The sequence below is a fragment of the Sinocyclocheilus grahami genome, unplaced genomic scaffold, assembly GCF_001515645.1.
Source record: "Sinocyclocheilus grahami isolate Dianchi unplaced genomic scaffold, SAMN03320097.WGS_v1.1 scaffold196.1, whole genome shotgun sequence".
Classification (NCBI taxonomy): Eukaryota; Metazoa; Chordata; class Actinopteri; order Cypriniformes; family Cyprinidae; genus Sinocyclocheilus; species Sinocyclocheilus grahami.
The window spans coordinates 1,287,863-1,303,226 of NW_015505375.1; the positions used below are offsets into that span (position 1 = coordinate 1,287,863).

The 15,364-nt window shown below is 37.6% G+C and overlaps 1 protein-coding gene across 1 annotated transcript in view; it reads left to right on the forward strand.

Moving 5' to 3' along the window:
- igdcc4 (immunoglobulin superfamily, DCC subclass, member 4) overlaps positions 1 to 15,364 on the forward strand; it is a 96,152-nt gene that overhangs the window by 34,765 nt on the left and 46,023 nt on the right. Inside the window, exons 2-3 of the mRNA XM_016285356.1 lie at positions 7,021 to 7,329; positions 11,016 to 11,175. Coding sequence (XP_016140842.1) covers positions 7,021 to 7,329; positions 11,016 to 11,175 — 469 coding nt within the window. The remainder of the gene's footprint in view (positions 1 to 7,020; positions 7,330 to 11,015; positions 11,176 to 15,364) is intronic.

Here is a 15,364-nt window from a genome sequence, read left to right on the forward strand (position 1 = left end):
GTGGTTAAAATATCTTAAGTCATAGTCAAAAGAGAAAACAACACACCCAAACACTCCTTATATCTGAACAGATATGCTGATGGTAACAACAGTAAGAACAGATATACACTATAACTAGGGGTGTAACGGTTCTCTGTAAAAAAACTTACCGTTTTCCATCAACGGTTCGGCACGAACTTGCACCGTGGTTCAACTTAAATCTGACAACGCATCTGTAATCTGGCTTGTTAAAAATAACATGTAAAACAGAGTTTGGCTAATATATGTTTTGCCCCATCCACTTTTCCTTCTGTCCTGATAAGAGCTCTAGTCCCTGCTGCAGAGAAACACCCCCATAACAGGATATTACCATCTCTATGCTTTACTGTAGGAATGCTGTTAAAGACAATGACTTTGCATGCAGCGGTTTTTAATGAAGGCACCTCATGAAACTGATTCCGGACAGGCTTCTGAGGCAGCGTAACAGTTTAATGATCTACAACAAAATAGAACGAGTTTTGGTGATAGCTAAATGAATATTTAATTAGTATAATACTGATTTCTCACTAGAACTAACATCAAAAGTGCAAAAAGTTAGTCAGAAATATACATTTACACACAAACTGACCACCAAATGCAACTTTCAGATGCCATCTTTATTTTTAGCTCAACCATCACGGAACGGAATGCACAGGATTGTGGGATATCAAAGGCAGCGAAGGATACATCTATGCTACCTTCAAAAATTGATCAGATGAAGGTATCTCATGAGACGGGAAGTGAAGCTAACTTTGGATTCAGACGTGCCTTGATGCCTTCCTACCTTGGAATGCGTCCTCCAAAGGCAGCATTTTAGCGCTTTCGGACTCAGCAAAAGCCATTTGACTTTGAATTGTGATCAGCTGTGGTCATTTTGTTTAGCTCAGCATGAAAAGAGCTTTCCTGGAGAATTTCAGTCCATAGCAGTGCAACTGAAGCAATCAGTCAACTATGGGTGGCAAGGCACTGTCAAAAGATCTCCGGGATAAAGTTGTGGACAAGTACAAGTCAGGAGATGGATGCAAAAAATTGGCAAAGGCTTTATCAATGACTAGAGAAAAGCCAGTCCTTAAGAAAGCCCACATGCAGTCTGAGTTTTGCCAAAACGCACCTTGACGATTCTGAGGCACATGAGACTAAAATTGAATTTTCTGTTGAAAAAAACAGCATATGCTGGTTTTGAAGCATGACTGCTGGTTTGAGCTGGTTTAAGCTGGTCATATGCTGGTCCTGAGCAGCTAAGGACCAGCTTAAAACAGCTCAAATCAGCTCATGACCAGCTTAAACCAGCTCAAACCAGCAGTCATGCACAAAACATTTTTTCAACAGCTGGCCTCAACACTAAACGATATGTCTGGCGGAAATCCAATACAGCTCACCATCCAAATAACAGCATTCCTCCAGTAAAGCATGGAGGTGGTCATATCCTGCTGCTATGGGGGAGTTTCTCTGCAGCAGGGACTGGAGCACTTGTCAGGATAGAAGGAAAAATGGGGCAAAATACGCTAACAAAGCGCTCTGATTGTTTTTGTTGTAGAATACGATAGGGGATATATTCACGCGTTATAAAACTTTATACGTTATAAAACCGTCAAATTCTTGAGGAAAATGTGCTGCCCTCTGCCAGAAAGTTATCAATGGGAAGAAGGTTTACCTTCCAACATGACAATGACCAAAAACCTTTAAGCAAAAGGTGGTTCAACAAAATACTGACACAAAGGGGTGATTCTTTTTCCAACTCAGTGATTGTTTTTTGTTTTCTTTTTCTGACATGTTGGCGTTATATCTTTCACTTGGATGTTATAAGTTGCACTGAGTAAATACAGCTGGATAAAACAAAAACTGCCCGTCTTCATCTCAGTCTGAAAAACAAAATGTGATTATTTTAAATTTCTATACACGCTGTATGTGAACTAACATTAGTTTGGCAGATTAACACAGTGGGTCAGGTTTTGGCTGGTAAATTTCATTGGTTAGGTATGCTATTATACAGCATAATTTTCCATTGACTACCTTTTAAAAATAGCTGTATTTTGATTTACATTTTAAAAATGTACAGGTAAAATATTAATATAGATATTTAGTAATTTCATGTTAATATCACATATTTACTATACTAAAAAAAATATATATTCTTATCTTTTCTCATAAGTGAACTTATGACCAACGATTAGTGGTCATTGTTTTCAAATATTTCTAGACAATTGTGAGTAATTTTTGTTAAAAATTCCACAACTTTCCTCGTGTCATTAAAAGTTATAAAAATATGAAGTATTATAAAATGTTATATCAAAATAATCATAAATTAAATATGATAAAATGTGTACACATAAAAATGTGTATAGAATTTATCATTCTTTTTTATATATCAGTCAAGCTTGGATTATATCATACAGTTTCAGACTGGTTTGGTGCCGTTCACCAGCATAATTTAGCAAGAGTTGCAGATTGACCAGCATGATATTTATAGTGAAACTGGTTGATTGATACAACCGTAAGGAAACAGCATCCAAAATGTATCATATGACCTATTTTCAGTGGTGTGTTTTATGGTTTTGGTACTTTGCTTTGGCAGATGCTTTGGGCTACTACATAACTAGTCTCAGTGGAAAATACTGTCTCTTCGATCTTCCATCTGTGTTTAGCACTCTCTTCATTTACAAAGGCAGAGTAACAGTGATGATTTGGTTGGATCTCTTCCATGCCACGATATTCCCTACAGGATTGATCTCAGAAGGAGTCCACAGCAGCAGAGGTCCATCGGGGTGCGAAATCACCCCACAAACATTGCCATTTCACAAACTCAGCGTGGTCTCAGGAAGCTGGGAAGAGAAAGAGCAGCATTACAAAATGGACAGCATTTCATTTTAATGTGTTTTCAAACACTGCAAGTGTGTGCTTTGAAGGATTTGTTCTTTTTGTATGTGCCTCTGTGCCAAACTCTGTGTGTGAGAAAGAAGTGGTTGGGAGGTAAATAATGTAAAGTCATCAAGGATCTCCGAAAACTTGGGGAGAGTAGGCCAAAAAAAAAAAATTGGCAGAGAAATTACCATAAATGTACTTAATGAGATTTAATTGGATATTGAATAGAAGAAAGACAGCAAGAGGGCAGAGAAGCGCAGTGAAGATGAGTTGGGGTGACTGAAGCGATCTCTGTCTAACTGTTAATGGCTGGTGAAAGTAGGCCAGTGTTTCTTTTATTATGGCCCACAGATCTCTAATGCCTTTGATGCAGGGCAGCTTTTTTCTCTCTCTCTATACACAGGGACACGCATTTGTTCTCTCACTTACTAATAAGATCTCATTTGGAATGGCGCTGGCCTTTTTGGAGCCAGGAGCTTAGTGGCCTTATTTTCACCTATAAACAGAGGTAGGCGATTGCACTCAGGGACCCTGCAGCTCTGGTTGTGCTGAACTTACTACGAGTCTCTCTCTGTCAGTCTGTGTTCTTTCTGCCTCAGAAGTCACTCTCTCACATATTTGTCTGTGCACTCTGGCTTTTAGCCATCCAACAAGTATTATTGTGTTTTCCCGTCCTCCTTTTGTGTGCTAGCTGTGTGAGCTGCTCTTGCTTGCTAGCTCGTCTCTGTTTTACACACACATACATGCATATCCATCCAGGGATGCCGGAGGGTCAGCTTCCACTTTAATCTAGGAAATAATTCCATTTCACATTAGCGTAATTAATTGGGAGCTTACTGCAGCACGAAAATGTAGAGGACTGATGTGTGCTCAACGTGTGGTCTTGCTCTCTGTGTGTGTGTGTGTGTGTGTGTAAGTGTACAGAGTGCTGAAATAGTGTTATGGCTGGCTGATTAGCATAGTCGTTATAAAATTATTGCCTCACGCTTGACATGACTGACAACGTGAATAACTCTGTTCTGCAGGTTACTGTATGCTGCTACAAGATCTGTTTTCATTGTTTGGTAAAAAGTAAATGTCATTCGTCAATTCAATTTTGAGTCCGATATGCTGTGTTGAAGAATGATGGTCATTCTTTGGTCTTTCTTATGTTCTTTCTAAAATATGCAGCCAGCTCTGCATGTTCATGTATAAAAAACAGAAATAGGCTACTGTTTGTGAAAAATAATATTGTCTTTACAATATATATAATGCTTGTTTTAAAAATAAATAATCAGCTTCTTTTGTCATTGTACTGTGTTGTACTAAAACCAAAAGAAATTATGAAAATTAGGTCGAAAATATTTACTTTAGTTCACAACATCCTTTTTTTCACCTACTGTTAGAGTAATTTTAGGTATTTATACATCCAAAGAGAACATTTTCAATTCAATTCAGTTCACCCACCTGTGTCTTGTCAGTCAGTATGAACATTTTCTACTCTTATTCAGCTCCAGCACAGAGTAGCTGTGGGTGTTGGTGAGCTCAAATCCAAATCATTTCAAGCCAGATGCCATTCGGCCAATTCAAAACATATTATGTTATGTTGTGTGTTGTGTTATATATGTTATGTTATATTATAAAGATCTAAATTAAGCTACACTGAACTAAATTGACATACATTGAACACTTTTGTGAACAATTTGATTTAAAGGGGTCATATGATGCTTTTTTGAAGATCATTATTTTGTGTATTTGGTGTAACAGAATATGTTGACATACTTTAATGTTCAAAAAACACATTATTTTTCAAATACTGTACATTATTGTAGGTCCTCTATGCCCCGCCTCTCTCAAACGCTTCGTTTTCTACAAAGTCCCTCCTTCCGACAAGCACAGTCTGCTCTGATTGGCCAGCTGACCCAGTGCATTGTGATCGGCCGAACACCGCAAGCACTCGTCGGAAATGTACCCTTACCATAATCGCGAGCTTCATCTTTCAAAATAAATGTAAAGACAGTAAATAATGTCATCAGTTTTACCATCAGTTCAAGCCCGAAAGGGGAACAGAGTCGCGTGACAGACACACTGATGAAGTTGGTATGTTTTTGCAGTATACAAGCCACGGTTAAGACAGCTGACTCCACTGTGATGTGACCCCGTCTCTCTCTCTCTCTCTCTCTCTCTCTCGCACACACGCACGCACGCATGCACACACACACACGATGCGCAAAACTCCGCATTTGATTCATACAGTAGCTGATTCAGAAGCGCCAGATTGTCATAGCAAAGTCAGAATTAAAAAATTTGTTGTAATGAAGGAGGGATGAACTCTAAATTATATGCAGATTTGCTTTTATTATTTTTTAAATAAAATTACATTTTTTATTAATTTATTCTTTTTTTCAAAAGAGCCTATCAGTAGATGAAGTAATCACAATTAACATAATTTCTGACCAGATTTCTGAATCAGAATGACAGTAATGTAGAAATTTTTTTGTTGTAGTTTTTTGTTTACTTCACTCATTTATTTCCGCTTTTTTCAACAGACGTTTTCCCACAGACGACCTAGTAACTCTTTCAAGTCCCCTAATCAAATTGATTCTGCTTTCCTTTTATACTGTTTTGTGGCATTTGGCAATATAAAAGCAATTAAAAGCAGCCATATTATGTTATTATCATATAATGACTTTTGGATTAAGTGATTACATTTTAGTAAATAATATACAGGAATTTATTTTCAAAATATCCCTCCCATATCTGGTCACTTATGTTCAGTGTTGAGGGTAATGTATTACAAGTAACGCAAGCTACGTAATCAGATTACTTTTTTCAAGTAACTAGTAAAGTAACGCATTACTTTTTAATTTACAAGAGAATATCGGAGTTACTTTTTCAAATAAGTAACGCAAGTTACTTTTTTTTCAATTTATTGATTGACAGCTCTCCTGTCCTCATGTTGAGAGAAATCAGAAGATGTTACTGTAGTTCAAAATAAATATGAATATGCATTAATTCATCTCACTCACACAAAAAAAACACAGATTCAGTATTCCTCAAAATGAATAAAAATAATGCAACTCAGAGTATGACGCAAACCTGCAATAATTAAATGTTAAACAACACAAATATCCTTTATGTATTTAATCCCATTCTATTAACCAATGTCTTTGCTTCTGACCATCGATGATCCAGTTCAACCATACTAATAAGCAAAAATAACTCTAGACAAACATTTGTGTGTTTTTTTTATTGCTGAAGTGTTGAAATTTCTTCTTCTGCATTCTACTGTACGGATGTAAATTTACTTTCCTTTCAGCCTGAGGCTTATTCATTTCACTTTTGGTGTGAAAAGGCTTTTATATTTGCCAAAAATATAACTTTTTTTATTTTAAAATCAAACAAGCAAGCCCTGTCCAGATTTAAAAAGTAATGCAAAAGTAACGTAACGCATTACTTTCCATAAAAAGTAACTAAATTATGTAATTAGTTACTTTTTTATGGAGTAACGCAATATTGTAATGCATTACTTTTAAAAGTAACTTTCCCCAACACTGCTTATGTTGTTACTCACCGTTTGTACTGTACTGTATGTTGTATTCCAAGTAGCCTGTATGTTCATGCAGGTAATGTGTTTCCTTACAGGTTACTTTCTGAAGTTGTTTGTTTTTCCTTTTTCTTTTATTACCCAAGATACATTAGGGGAAGAATTTATAGAATTCTGCCTTTTTAAGATAAAATTTTGTTGATCAAATACAATTTTGTATTCAGCCAAATCATTTTGAATTAGCAAAATTTCTCTTTGAATCAAATAAAAATGTGAATTGTGAATTGAATCAATTCACTGTTATGAACCCTTTTTGCTCATCATTTTCTTTTGGGTTTCTTTCTTTCACACTTTCTTTTGTTCATCAGAAGTTGTGACATCAGCTTTTTCTCTCTCTCTCTCTCTCTCTCTCTCTCCTCCTCCTCCTCCTCCTCCTCCTCCTCCTCCTCCTCCTCCTCCTCCTCCTCCTCCTCCTCCTCCTCCTCCTCCTCCTCCTCCTCCTCCTCCTCCTCCTCCTCCTCCTCCTCCTCCTCCTCCTCCTCCTCCTCCTCCTCCTCCTCCTCCTCCTCCTCCTCCTCCTCCTCCTCCTCCTCCTCCTCTCCCTCACTAATTAGAGAAGCCCATATCCGTGGAGCTGAGCTGTGGTGCTGGTCCTGTCCATGTGGTTCTGGAGCCTGATCACCCTCTGCTGCTGGAATGCCACCTGGGGGCCAGTGAGCCCCCCCTCAACGTGACCTGGCTGCGGGATGGGGTGGTTGTCTCAGAAAGCCAGACCATCCGGCCTTTGCCCAAAGGATCTCTACTCATCTTGCCCTCTTCCACGGATGGCCAGGCTCCAGCGGGTGTGGAGGGCGGATACAGTTGCCTAAGTACCAGCTCGACAGGAGCGCTGACCAGCCGGGCTCTCACCCTGCATCTCGCCAGTGAGTATAAACACTTTCTTACTCTAATTTATGTCCAACACACAGCAGCTGTGTGTCTAAGAGTGATCAAAGAACCAGATTTTTTCAAACTTTAGAGGTCAGCCAACGTTCAGGTTTTTGGTTGTGTGTTTTGTTTTTAAATCTGCATCATCTGGAAAGCATCACATTCTAATTACTGTGTATGCATATCTGATAAATGTTTTGTTAATTAGTGTGATTAGTCATCCCATACACCTGTGTTTCCCCAATCATCCCCTGTATTTAAGTCGTAGTCTGTGCAGTCTGTCTCTGTCGGTTCTACTTATGTTCATGTGTTTCCTGCCATTCCCAGTGTTGGATGTACCCTGAGTTTCCTTTTATTAAAGACAGTTTCATTTATTCCTCGTCTCCATCATTCATCGCCATCACAGATTGTGACATATATTATATTATATTATAAAGATCTAAATGAAACTAGCCACATGCATACCATCTTCTCTCTCTGTCCCTCTCTCTCTGCCACATTCCACTTGGAGGTTGTCTTTGCTTGGCTGGATCTGAGTGCCGTTCTCACCTGGTTAGCACAAGGACTCGATTGTGCTTTTTGAAGAGCCTGAGGAGGGAGAAAGAGATCAGCCTTCAGCTCGTTTATCTCTTTACCTCACGGTTTCTTTTTTCTTTCTCTTTGTGTTTAAGGCAGGCCACTAGACGATAAAGACCATTTCCTTTAGTCATTATGTATTTCATTGGCCATGACTCTGTCTTCCTTCATTATTTCTGTTCATTCAATTTTGCTTTATTACTTTTATGTAGGTAGTAAAGATGCCTGTCGTCTCTGCTGTAGACACTGATGGACATTGCAGTTTTAATGTAAGAGAGAGCATGTCATGTTAGTCTAACATGAAAATTAGAAACCAAATATAAGAATACAAAAATAACATGTCATTGTTATTTGTCATAAAGTCCAACAAAAGTAGTTCTTATTTTAAGGTGATTTTTTTTCTTTGTGGTGGGGAAACAGTTACTTCCCATGCTGGTGGGAATCTCAGAATTAGAAACTGAACTTGATTATAATTTAGATTATACAAATGAAATAACATATTGCAGACATTTCTTGAATATTTACCGTAGATCTTCGTCACAGTATTTGGGAATGAACCAGACATAGAGACATACTGGGATTGGAGAGAGACCATTTCCTCCATTGAGATATCAGTGCAGTGAAGGTCTCTACCAGGGGAGGGATGCGAGTACATGGTTTTGTCATTTACCCCAGTTATCTGTCGTCTGCATGACTGGGATCCTCAGTGGTGCAGCATGTGGAGGTGAGCTGCTCTGAGGAACAGTGACTCACTTACAGTTATCATGATAATTATCTTATTCATTATTACTCACTTGGTGGTGACCGTGGTGGGGGAAGGGTTTCCATATGAGTTTTCCATATACTACTATTTTTGTTCTTATAAGGCTTTTTCTCTCAGTGGCAGAATATTTCTCATTATTCTTGAATTGCTTTGTAATTTCAGATGCTCACACCTACACATAACCATGCTGCTGGTGTGTGCGCCAGTAAATCTCCTGTTTCTTTCTTCTTTTTTTTTGGAGAGTGTGTTTGCTTTTAGACCGCATGCTATGTTCAAGTCAAAAATATCTGGTGTTAATGTTTAACAGGTCTCAGCTGAGCAGGCTGCACTGCCTGCGGAGCTGTTATGTACGCCAATGTTTTTTATGTGTGAGCTTGTTTAGGAACTTTTTTAGATTTGAACTGTCTGTAAATTGATGCCTGCTCTGCTGGGTGACAATAAATCAACTTCAGAGAAGTTTCAATAGTCAGTAATACCTTGAAATATCATTGGTCCATTATAAATTTTAAAGGTATGCGATATATCATCTACGATAATATCGTAATTGTTGTTTAAATGATATGCGATTTGACATTGAGTATATTGCAAAAACACTGCCAAAAAGTGCATGCATACACTATGAGATGTAGGTTAGACTACTGCGTGAGCACATTTAGAATTCACGCTTTCTCTGCGTGATTTAGTCTATTAAAATACTTTTAGAATTCCCCCAAAACTCAAGATAAGGTGGCAAAAATGCCCCTGTATGATTTTGTAATTTATATAATCTGATATAGTCAATATCACTCAAAGAGTGAGGCTTTTCGCCAAATACCAATTGCAAATGTGATATTTATTTGATTAACTATTCAATAAACAAGAATTATATTAAGTTAATATTAAGTGACTTATATTTTAGCTCTTAGTTTCAAACAAAGCCACAGCAGAACTGCTTTGCGTCTCTTAGCAAGTTTTGAATCGGTTGAATGAATGACTCAATGACTCACTCAAGCAGTGATTTGCCACCACCTACTGCCGATTTTAGGTTTATATTTAAAGTATATCTCCCCCACCCCCCAAATAATTTCAAATGTAGTATTCAACATTTTGTTTTAAATACATCAAAACATTGTTTATGCATTTGTAACTGCAGGCTAACTGCATTCATGTCCTGCATTAAACAGTCTGTGTAAATGCATCTAAATGCTAAATGCCAGATTCTGTGCCACCTCTGCATTGCAAACACAAATTGTGTTGATACTGATGTCATTTGATTGGTAACAACCCTGTAGTGTCTTACTGTTTGAATTTGATTACATTTAAGAATTTGCCACAAAAGATGATGCATACATTTAATTAGGTTAGAAAAAATTGGCCTTATAAAGGTAAAAAAAGGTTACTCCTTCAAACTAACCATAGCACAGAATATGAAGAATATCAAAATCTTTGGGAGTCAGCTGTCTACGGCAGTCCTAAACCTGTCAAAATACATGCTCAGAAAAATATTGTCTAAATATTGTTATCGACAAAATTCCAGAATATACAGAGATATAATTTTTGTCATTATTGCACACGCCTAGTATTCTAAATATGATCAAATAATTGTTATTGCCAAGTTGTCTTTTGATGAAATTCATCTAATTTAAATCCAAAGCTATATTAAAATTCAGTATGAATCTGGGTAGATAATATTTAGTGTAAGTTTAATGCTGCAAGATTTTGTTAGCATAAGTGTTGACAGTTTGGTTGGAAGTTTGAGTTTATAGTAACACTTTACAATAAGTGAATTTGTTAACATTAGTTAATGCATTTAGTACCATGAATTAACAATGAACAACAGTTTTTACAGCATTTAATAATATAGGTTAATGTTAATTTATAAATAAACTATTGTTTATTGTTAATTCACATTTGTTTATAACACACACAACTAAAGTTAATTTAAACGTGCAAAAAATTTAAATTGGAAATGTTAAAAATCTATTAATGTATGTCGAATGAGTGCAAACTGAAACGAGCTGTTACCAAAATTTTGACTCTGGTTATGTATTTGGTACTTGGTTGAATATTGGAGTATCCTCTCGCTTGTTCTTGTGTGTGTGAGTTGTTCAGTGTACGGTGGGGTTATGAGCAGTGTGAGTCTAGCAGATGTAGCAGATCAAAGTGAGAGAATTTTCAAAGCTCAGAGGCTCCGGAACAAAGGTCAGGGGCCCCGCTCGCCTTCCTCTACTCCCACCAAGTGGATACATTGCTTGTTCTTATTTCATGAAAAGTTAATGTGATGCATTCACTGATTCCCTTTTTTATTTCTTGTTGCTTTCTTCTCCTTTTCTCTCTGCCTCATTCTCTTGCTCTCTTTCTTAGGCTTGTCCCGTTTTCTTCAGGATCCTGAACCTCAGGTTGTGCCAGTAGGTGGCACTGCCCGGTTTGAGTGCTATGTAGATGGCTTGCCCACCCCAAGTATCACCTGGGAGAAGGACCAGGCACCCCTACCTGCACCCACAGAACCTCTAGAACCATCCAGGTAAGTTGTCTTGGCATGAGCTTTGTCATGTGTGATTCCCTTTTTGTCATGCTTTATTCACATATGACATTGTTTGCACAGAGCAAGTGCGAAGCTAATCCAACATGGGAACTAACTTTGTTGTTTAAAGTAAGCCTGCATAATTATTTAAAAAATATACATATTTTTAATCATACATACACTACTGTTCAAACATTTGGGGTAGGTAAGATTTTTTTTTTTTTTTTATGTTTGTGAAAGTTTCTTATGTTGTATTTATTAGAGAAATATCTAGAAATATTGTGAAATATTTGTACAATTTATAACAACTGCTTCCTATTTTAATGTTTTTTAAAGTGTAAATTATTCCTGTGATGGCAAAGCTGAATTTTAACCAAATATGCTGATTTGGTGCTCAAGCATCTGCATTTAGTTTGATCAATACTGGAAACAGTTGTTCTACTAAATATTTTTGTGGAAACCAAGATACATTTTTCAGGATACTTCAATGTATAGAAAATTCAAAACAGCAGCATTTATTTGAAATACTTATTTATTATTTTTTTAACCAAGTAAAAGTTAATCATATTTTTAATTGCGTCAAAATCTTTTATTTACAACATGTTTTTTGCAGAAGTTGAACATTGTAACAATCACAGATGTGTCCGTTGTGCATATGGATTAATTGGCAATTCAAATGAGTACCAGTAATGACAACTGGTCTTAATAAGCGAGTTTGAAGCAGTCTGATCCACATATTCATGCTTTAAGAACCAAATCGAAAAGCATCTGTGGTAATCTGGAATTCAATTTGAATTTGTTAGGTGTTGCATTGCTCACTTGCAATGTGGACTGTGTAACTTGGACAGTCAGGGAGAAACTTACAGTAACAGCTTCTTTGGGATGAGATTTCACAAAAACTATGTATTTCAATGTAAATTCCATTTTTTTATTATATTGTCAATCTAAATTAATAACCATTATTATAAAATGTCAATTATGTAGCCCTATCTTAAAGGATAGTTCTCCCAAAAATGAAAATTCTGTCATTAAATACTCACCCTCATGTCGTTACAAACCCGTAAGACCTTCGTTCATCGTTACTACATTTCTGAGCCTTGAACGTGGTAGTTGCATTGCTGTCTATGCAGGGTCAGAAAGCTCTCGGATTTAATCAAAAATATCTTAATTTGTGTTTCAAAGATGAACAAAGGTCTTATGGGTTTGACATGAAGGTGAGTAATTAATGACAGAAATTTCATTGAACTATCCCTTTTAAAAGTAATTATGACTGCACAACACTTTTTTTAAATTACCAGGTAGTTTTGTAGTGCTGTAACTGAAAGGCATTACTGATATACCAGTACTTGTCGGATTCAATTAAACTTTTTAATTTAAACTCAACTCATTTAAGCTGCCCAGCTCCTCCAATTATGTGTCTTGCCAGGAGAATTCTTGTGGCGTGCCTAATGGTGAAAACTCATTAGACATGATAAGACTATCCATAGAGTCTGTGTAGTTCTGCATGGACTGACCGTGTGTATCCTGATGTAGCATCGGTTGGCCACCTCTCCTGATGACATAGTAAATTATAAGTAATGGTACATTTTCACACATTTCCTTTTTTTTAATTCACATTAGTACTGTTTTCACATACAGATGTATTTATTTATTACAGCATATTTTAATATGATAGACTAATATCATAATATCATTATCAATCAGTTTATATAATTGAATCAACGTATGTTTCATCTCGATATTGTTTCAAGTTTATTTATTCACTTTAGTCATACATTTGACTTTCATTTTATCCAGTAGATTAATAAAATCTATTGAATAAATATTTGGTATGCCGATAGATTTTCAACTCATTTGATTATTTTGAGATGATGTCAAATTACAAATAGTTTGAAACAAGGTAGCCAAAAACAGGGAATGCATGTTACAGTATTGCCAGTTCATCTCATAGGGTAATCACAGTTGCTTACCATTTCCCAAGTGTGTGGATATTACAGTAGCTTTTGCAATTTGTCAATATAGAGCAGGAGAGACTGCACATGACAGGAGCCAATCAATGACTCTGTGTACAGGAGGCCCACCAGAGGTCAAAGAGGTGGGCATCACAGGGAGGGAGGAAGAGGGCAGAGAACTGTTGCATCAAATGAAGTTCGGGTCATCGGTTTAATGTATGTCATGTCATGTGATAAAACGAGGGCTTACTATAGCAGAGGCTGCCAAATTTGTGTAACTCAGTCACCCTATCTGAAAAGGTCAGCTACAGAATCTGTAAGAAATCTGTAAAGAGATGGACCAACGAAACAGAGCAGGCATTGCAAGCCTGTTTTGACTGCACTGATTGGAGTGTTTTTGAAGCTGCCACCAACGATCTGGACGAGCTCATGGAATCTGTAACATCATATATCCATCCACATTACAAGTCAAATTTCATTAGGAATCAAATTTTTTGAATGATCCAACAGATTAAAGCAAATCCGCACATTGTTATGGATTATACAGTTCTATGGGTACAGGAAACATCGCCTTTTCCAAATAAACATGCTTCCTATAGTTGCTGAGATTGAACAGTACTTTGCCAACTGTTTAGCCCTTATTTTAGATAGCCCCCCAATACAAAGCCCACGGATCACCAGCCTGTGTACATGACCTAGACTACCAAACACCAGCACAATAAGCTGGCATCTGTACCCAAGGTTCTCAATGGTAGATATCAATGACTGATATTTTAAAGTCTTAGAGCAGTAAGAGTCCTCCATAAACAAGTCAAATGCACATGACACCTCAAAGGCACATCATATATCAGTTTCTGTGAAGACATGTGCATCCCTACCAGGACTCATTTAACATTCAACAATGATAAGCCATGGTTTACAGCAAAACTTTGTCATCTTCGTCAGGCCAAAGAGGACTCCTACAAAAGGGGAGACAGAATCTTGTACAATCAGGCCAGAAACACACTGAATAAGTAGATTAGAGTGGCCAAGAGGAACTACGCTAAAAAGCTAGAACACCAGTTTTCTGGCAATGAGCCTGCATCAGTGTGGAAAGGCCTGAAAGACATCACCAATTACAAGACACCATCCCCCAGGACTGAGGCCAATCAACAACTTGCTGAAGACCTGAATGAGTTTTACTGTTGATTTGAAACTCCCAGTCTAACACCCCACACCCGCTCTGAACATCTCTCCACACAACCATCAACACCTCCTGCAACCCCCCTCTCCCCCACTCCTACGTTTCAGATCAGTGAGGATGATGTGCACCAGGTCTTCAGAAAGAACAAGAGAAGAAAAGCACCAGGCCCAGACGGTGTGACACCAGCCTGTCTGAACCTTCGCTGACCAGCTGGCCCCCATCTTCTCACAGATCTTCAACAGATCACTGGAGTTGTGCGAAGTCCCTGCCTGCGTCAAATGCTCCACCATCATCCCCGTCCCAAAGAAACCCAAGATAACAGGACTTAAAGGTCCCATATTGTCAAAACTGAAATTTCCTGGCTTTTTTCATGATAACTGAGGTCTAGGTGCTATGTAACTACCATATAAGTTTCAAAGCCGTTAGTCCACAGTAAAATTCACACAGCCTGCTTAAAGTAGCTGTGATTTTTCATGAACCGTTGTGACTTCCGTAAAAAGTTGACGTCAGAACTACACGGTCACCCCCTTCAGTCACCACCCTGAGCACCGCCCACTGTCCCACTCTCCTTTTGCAAAACCCCCAGACAACATCACGTCCATGCTATTGCTGAGCAACGACAACAGGGAAACATGTCGAAAAGGTTAACTTTAACCACGAAACCAGATCGGCCGACCTGTAACGTTACACTCTCACTCAAAGGATGGACGATCTGACTGACAGGATTGTTACTATGAGGTGGATCACATCTAACGTGTATAGTAAAGACAAACTCACCGTGCCTATCTAGTCATGATGAAGATGTATATACATTTCAATTTCAGCAGGCAACTATTTTTACAGCTACATTATTGTTCCAGCCACAATTAATCACAATAATGTATATACAATTACAAATGATTATATATAAATTGTCAGTTTGTTTTTTTCACACACATGCACACAAACATTATTTCATGCACGACGTAATCGTGAGATGCAAGAAACATAGACATATGGCAAGAAATCTGTAGACGCGCCCATAACAACAAAAGACAATACTTTATTTAACCTT